This window comes from Notothenia coriiceps, unplaced genomic scaffold (genome assembly GCF_000735185.1).
Source record: "Notothenia coriiceps isolate Sejong01 unplaced genomic scaffold, NC01 NC01_scaffold00022448, whole genome shotgun sequence".
NCBI lineage: Eukaryota > Metazoa > Chordata > Actinopteri > Perciformes > Nototheniidae > Notothenia > Notothenia coriiceps.
This window is the reverse complement of record NW_011355149.1, coordinates 6,365-13,927: the sequence shown is the minus strand read 5'-3', so window position 1 is coordinate 13,927 and position 7,563 is coordinate 6,365. Positions and strand designations below refer to the sequence as shown.

At 38.6% G+C, this 7,563-nt stretch overlaps 1 protein-coding gene across 1 annotated transcript; it reads right to left on the bottom strand.

Moving 5' to 3' along the window:
- Positions 1 to 1,991: 1,991 nt before the first annotated feature.
- Positions 1,992 to 6,127, bottom strand: LOC104953990 (calcium uptake protein 3, mitochondrial-like). The gene is made up of 5 exons (XM_010781036.1): positions 6,074 to 6,127; positions 5,330 to 5,477; positions 3,884 to 3,915; positions 2,603 to 2,681; positions 1,992 to 2,125 (listed from the first exon to the last, which is right to left on the bottom strand). The coding sequence occupies exons 1-5, from the start codon at positions 6,125 to 6,127 to the stop codon at positions 1,992 to 1,994; spliced, it is 447 nt and encodes a 148-aa protein (XP_010779338.1).
- Positions 6,128 to 7,563: the final 1,436 nt, after the last annotated feature.

Sequence of the window (7,563 nt, the reverse complement as noted above, 5' to 3'; positions counted from 1 at the left end):
ATAGTGTGTGTGTGTGTGTGTGTGTGTGTGTGTGTGTGTGTGTGTGTGTGTGTGTGTGTGTGTGTGTGTGTGTGTCTGGTAAGGAAACATTTGTGTTAAGAGTTGGAGGCCAGCCTCTCAAAAAATCATTCAATGATCTCAGCTATCCTCTTCGCATTGTGTGATTAAGCAGCAGTCTTGTTTATATTCAAAAACGTTCACAAGCTTTTCTCTTGACTGGGATCAGCTGATTCTCAACACTATTTGGTTTTGTCGGTATTTGGGAAGTCCTTTGACTTCAAACAAGCAGTGTCATTTTATTTTATTATTATGTTAAAATTGGATTCGGGATCCAATGTCTTATACAGTGTAAAACCAGGAGAAAACCAGTTATTTTTCCAAGCTACATTCCTGTATTTCACCTTGTATACAGATGTGTAGGTTATATTCGTATAACCTACACATATATATTTGTATGAGAAAAGAGTATGTGGCTTCCCAAATCCCTATCCCCTCCAGCCTTCAGTGATGCAGAGCCAGTCACTGCTTTACCCCGAAAGCAACAATGTGGTGCATGAAACAGCAGGCTGGTTCCCTGTGGAAAAGCAAATGCTGGAGTGGCAGACGGAGGCTGAGGCACTATGGGAAGAGACACAGTCAAGATGCACGAGGAAAATCTGAAATATTCACATGGACTCTAAAATGTAGTACATAACTGTGTATGCCATTTTTCCATCTGTATGTGCGTACTTTGAATACAATACAAGTGTTTTCAGCAATGAAGTGTCATTTTTTGAGTCTAAGAAATACGTGTCAGTAAGCTAAAGGGAACCTGCAGCAAAATCCTATTAGAAATGATATAAGTGTTTTCAGTTGACACTAACCAATCTCAAACACCTGTGTAAAATACTTGGCCTCTTTCTTCCTTCAAATATCACTTATTTCACTCATGCCACCTTAAAACATTTTTTAAACATTTCTTAAAATGAATGTTTATTTCATTTATTTCCTAACTGTCACTACTGGATTTTTAAAAGGTGGCATAATAAATACAGGAAGCAGGCTTTTAGGGTTGGGAGTAGGTATGAAGAGTTGCAGGTTTTTAAGAGAGAAAAGTGAGAAACCAGCCATCAAGACAACGACAGGCAGCACAAAATGAATATTAGCCTATAGTCATCATCCACACTTACTGTATCTTACTGAGCCTCTAAGGCTGGAAATGGTAACTTTGGTAACAGTCTTATTCCACACCCATCTTCAAGCTCAGCCTTTTTTTTTTAACTCAACTACCCATCATAAGTTTTGTGATGCCAAATTTGACCAGTGGTGTAAAGTGGGGCACACTCACAAAAAGACAAGTTACTACAATATAATATATGTTTATGAATCTTCTTTGTGAATGTACAGAGACAAGAAGCAAAAGACTGGAGTGAAACAACAGCAAGATGTTGGTGAGCTAAAAGCATCTCAATTTAAGATTCAGGGCATTAAAACGGATACAGTGCTGAAGACGGGAGCCAAGAACGACCTAAACATTTGAAATAAAGGCTTTTCTAGTAATCTTAGTGTCAAGTTAATTTACCTCTAATAAATAATAATCAGACCCTTAAGACTTGAGAGTGTCATCTTTATATACATTTTCACTCCCTGCTCTGCATGTGTCTTTCTTGTAAATGTTCTATTCCCTGCTGTCTTTACTTCCTCTCGCATCTCCTTTTTAATTTCTGCTTTTTCTCCAGTTTTCTGTTTTTAAGAAAAGGACGAGGGCAATGCTTCTGGTTATTGGTCCCTGAAGTCTAAATGTAGAACACACTCACAACCTATTAGTTGCATGATGTAAAACATTATCACGGTAGATGAAGATAGGGTATGTTATATTTAGCATCTCCGTGTGTGTGTGTAATTATCACTATGGGGACTCACTCCCGGACTATACGATTCCTCTTTTACACACTCCTAAATCAACTAGTTAAATTAGATCTCTCCCTCTCTCTGTCTTTGGTGCTGTTTAATTATTCTGTTTCCATATTCAATGAAGAGAAGAGAACAAGAGGAGAAAAAGAGAGGATATTTATTTTTAGATTTTTCAGCAGGTTGTTTGGCTGTAAGGAAGGACAGCATGGTTTCAACCCCGGATTAGAGACACCTACAGTGACACACACACACACACACACACACACACACACACACACACACACACACACACACACACACACACACACACACACACACACACACACCAGCGCTATTTAGTCACACATCGGCAGGTAAGCCCTGGTATTCATGAAAATCTACAGAAAATGGTGTACCATTTATACAAATGTTTCTTACTGACAAAAGACAATATTTGACCTGTATATATGAATTATAGCAAAATCAGTATAATGTGTATATTTATAATGCAATAGTAACTATAATAGCGCCAAAACTCCACAACCTAATACATAGACATATACTGACCTTGTTATTATCTGACCTCTCTGATAGCAAATACATCAGTGTTATTTAAGTGTGTGTGTGTGTGTGTGTGTGTGTGTGTGTGTGTGTGTGTGTGTGTGTGTGTGTGTGTGTGTGTGTGTGTGTGTGTGTGTGTGTGTGTGTGTGTGTGTGTACTCTCTCTTACCTTGTTCTCTCAGGTTGCGGAACAGTTTGGAGGATCCTCTCCATACTGGGGGAGTTTCTACCAAAATCTTCTCCAGCTCCTGACAAATGCACAAAAACAAACACATATATATCAATTAACTCAAAACCTACACCTTCAAGCTTCAAACAATGACATTTGCATTGACAGAGACAGTGGGTATCATGCAAGGATTCACAATAAAACAATCAAGTGAAAAAGTAACAAAGAAAAATGTGAAAACAAGAAGTTTTTTAAGATTTAAAATAATTTGTTTTCTCTTTCATATTTTTGAAAACATGAGCTGCCAACATTAATTAGATGTAAATAGGTCACTGGTAGAACAATGGAGCAATGTTTGCTCAGCAGGTTCCTGTTTTGCATGTATCTCGTGCTCTACTAGAATGACCCCGTGGGTAACACGATACATATTGGTTCCTACTGCAGAGAGCAGAAATGCAAATGTATAATATTTGCAATAAACGCTTTCCACTGATAAACAACTGGTAGTTGTAAGGCTCAGAGAAGACGGGGGAAAAGTAGACAATCTAACAATGATTTTTGAGCAAGGAAACAAATGAAACACATTTATTGTGCCTCATACTGTAATATACACAACGGTCTTGGTAAAAAGACTCCAAATGCAAACATAACCAAACACAGGATACCTTTAGGATTGTATTGGGCTTTTAACCTGGTAAGAGAAAAGTATGTCCTGTATTTCAACAATATACAATATTTCTAGAAACATATAATTAACAAGTCAGTTATTAACAAGTTAACTATGGTTTATCCAACTGATGTTAATACAATTGCATTACAGAAGTCACCTGATTGGTGCCAATTGAATGGAACAATTGCTATATTTACATATGACTATTTTTCCATGTACATTTGTTATGTTAAATTGTAGTGGAGAATTTAACACAGATTCAAATGTTCAAAGGTGAAGGGGTCAGGATACTTTCTGCAGCTGCTATATATCACTCTTTAAACACCTGGACTGATTTTCATAGTCTAACTCTTACCAACATAAGTGACCAGTATATAGTATATATAGGACGTATATCGTTTACATGTGGTGGCCGCTAAAATCTTCCTTCACATGTTTTTATTTCCGTGCATAATGTGAGAATGAAACTAATAATGATGTGCAATCATGCATAAATGCTAACAGATTCTGTCTCTGAAACAATCCTGGCAAAATCTGTATTTGGACTGCAGTGTGCAACAGATGTAACATGCAGCAGCAGCAGGAACAAGCATCAGGAGTGTGTGTCCCACCTGTTTGGCCAGGGACCTCCAGGGCCTCTTGTCTGCCAGGGAACGAGACAAAAGACGAGAGAAGAAGAAGGGAAAGAGGAGAAGAGAGTTTGGGTGGGCTTGGTTAGATAGCATCTGTATGATCTAGAAATGGGTCTTAATGTGCCCGGTACAGTCACAACACACACACACACCAACAGGCACAGACACACTCACTGTATATACACTGTCATCATCACAGGCCCATTTGTACCATCTAAAGTGCCCCGTGCTTGTCTTTGTAGTACGTGGAATGTCCCCGTAAAAGCACATACTACTTTTTTTCTGTTTTATACAACAAAGTTCATCTAATTCAACTTCAAAGGGGGCATTAGAGGATGTCGGCTGCTGAGAGGGTATGTGCGGCTGTATCGTATGTCAGTGAGCCTGGCTGGATGTAAACACACACATACAGGTGCACAGTTTGCACGCAATACAATCACATGCGCGCTGAAGGAAGGAATGGTAGCTCTTTTGGAAGTTTTGGTTTTGATCATCTCAACTTGTGAGGGCATTTTTAAAGCAGTTGTCACAAAGTAAAAAAATAAGTTAAGTGTCTGGTTTAGATATTTACTGAGAAAAGAGCATTATGAGCCAATGGATGTGGACAAGTAGAGTGGTGTATGAGTGTGTGTGTGTGTGTGTGTGTGTGTGTGTGTGTGTGTGTGTGTGTGTGTGTGTGTGTGTGTGTGTGTGTGTGTGTGTGTGTGTGTGTGTGTGTGTGTGTGTGTGACTAACATTAACCTCAGACTAAACATTAGCTGTAAAGCCATCTGCTTTGAGGCTGGCTGGCCAGGGCTAATCTGTTAGGACTGGCAGCAGGCTGACAGAAAGAGCAATGACGTGTTCAAACCAACTACAGGGTTTTTAAACTTTCTGTAAAAAATTATCTATTTTACACCTGGCACTAGCATACATATTGGGAGATACATTTCGGATCAGATGTGTCCATCAGAAAACTAAAAACACATTATTATGTTTGATTTGGTCGGTTATCAAAAGCATATAAAGATATAAAAATGCTTGTGTACCAAAAAGGAAAATAAAGAAATATAACTTTAGGATCCAACTCTCCCAGTTATGTTCAGTAGCATTGTGAGTTTCTGAAATAGGTCTGTATTGTATAATAAATGATGTCACTTGTAAGTGTAATCATTCAAATCTAGACACAGTTCAAATTTCATGAAAAAACCTATATGGCTGTGTCAAACTGAAATGGCTCATACTAGAGGATGTAGTTTCCCTCAAATGTAGTTTCCCTCAAAGCAAAAACATTTTTTAAAGTTCAAAAACACTTTGGACCATGAAAGCAAGGTCTCTACACAATATATAAAAGCTACAATAATCTACTCTAGGTGGATAGAAACCCACATTATTATGTCCCATGTAGAGTGTTAAACCGGGTGAAAAAGTGTATTTGAAACATACTTTTGGGTTCGCTCATGGTGACCGACTCGATGAAGTTTTGAGGAGTCATGTAAAGCTGCCCATCGTACTCCACAGAGCTGAACATGCGGAAGCGATGCTCATGAGACGACATGTACACGTCTCCTTCCTCAAAGTCAAACGGACGTGCCTGCAGACATAAAAAGAAAACAAAACGCAGAGCAAAATATTAATCTATTAAATAAAATATTATTAAGAATTTTTTTTTTTTTTAAAGAATCAAAAGAGAATGCATAATCAGAACAAAATAACAGTTAACAGAAGGACACAAAACAGTCAAATGAGTGCATTTTACATTACTTACAATAAATCATAGTGAGTGATGTTAAAGTATAGGCATTACCAAAGGTACATGTCATAATGTACTTTAAGTATTTTACCAGCAGGCTTCCTCATCGAGTAAGAGGGAACTCTGACGCACAGACAGCAGAATCTAAACCTCTTCACTGCTTTTGAATATCTTTAATGAGGAGATCCATCTATTCTTGGCATCAACTTTTCAACTTGCACCTCTGGCGCTGTACAATAACAGGAAAAAGGGGCGCAAGAACAAGCATACACACACAAATACTTTGTCACTACTTTCTACTTGATTAGCATCTCTCCCTCTCTCTCTCTGCGAGGAGCCAGGGCTTCAACTTGATTAGCTGCAGAGTAGGAGAGCAGCTCCCACAGATTGTGCTGCATGAAGCGGTGTAATTAGCAGAGAGGTTTCCAAATGTAAACCTGTTTGGCCGCAGGGCCCAGCGCACCGAGGTTCCTGCTCAGCGTAGCTAACATGCTAATGAGCACACAGATTCATTCATAAAGCTTTGATGCTGCCTTCACCGAGGGGGCTTTTGAAGGCGTGAATAGGAGATGAGCTCTCGGCTTCATAGGAATGCACTGTAATCAAGTGTAAGAGCACAGGCGCCCGTGGCTTTGACTCTCACTATTGAATGAAGTTTATAAAGTTCTGCAAAGGCAGCTCGGTGCCAAGCGGCACGACATGATGTGAAAAGTAATGCGAGCTCCTCGGGGAAAAATATATTTAAATGGCAGTGATTCGAAATGACATTCAGTGAGGTACACAGTGTTCTTGCGTGGTTATAATGATATGTAGCCACAACTAAACCTGTCGCCAAGCCTTGTTCTCTTAACTGCAAAGCAGATGCTCCAGGTGTTTTACCCTCAGGAAACCCAGTGTTCTCCATCTGCAGATGTAAGTCCATCTCTTCATTTTTTTGTTAATTTAGTCATATTAAAGTACAATCTATCTGGCTGAGGTGCCAGCATATATGAACCAGTTCTTAAGTCTGAGGTGTTAAAATGTCATACAACAAGTCTGATTTGATGATTTCTATCTATTTAACCAAGAGTTACCCAAAACATGTTTCATCGTGATATATATGATGTGATACATTTATATAGCGATAGAAGATTTTGGACATACCGTGCAGCCCTATGCTGCACGTGTCTCTTGATTGCCTGCTTTACTGTCTTTCCTTCAGGAAAATACAGACTCTGTACCTCTGAGACTTACATTATTTAAGCTGATTGGCGTTCCTTTACCTATGTTAGGAGTTCTTCTAGCGCAAAGCTGGCAAAACATTCCCAAGTGGTCCGTTGTCCATCTGAACCCAGCAGCGCCCAAACGCTGAGAACCACTCTGATGGAACCATTGTCTCCTTATGTGATTCTCAAGTTTCCCAATCATCCAACCAGACATCAAGTCACTCTGTATGATAGTAATTCAAACACATTATTTACATGTTTAGGCGTCAATAATTCAAAAAAAAAAATACTATATATATATAAGAGTATAACTTCTGAGTAGCTCCCTTCTCCGTAATGATTAATTGTATGGATTTATAGTTTTACTTTTGGTTGATTTTACTGCTCTGAGTAATACATTAAAAACTGTAACTTGTACTGTGTTGTTTTTAACATTTGGAATGGTTAAAAGTATCGTGAGTACTTCTTAAACAGCTGGAAAAGGTTCATTATAATTATTTTCTCAAGCAACCAAATATTCAACATCAAACTGCAGGAACTACTTAGCTATTCAAGTATTTGGCCTTTTGGAAACTAGTTACAAGTCTGAAATGTGTGTATTTGATTTTGAAGTGTTAGCCTTGAACAGATGTGGAAGAAGTATTCAGAGCTTGTACTTAAAGGGTTATTACCCGTCCCCTTGTGTGTTATGTTCTTTTTATGCATGTAAACGGTCTGCAGAG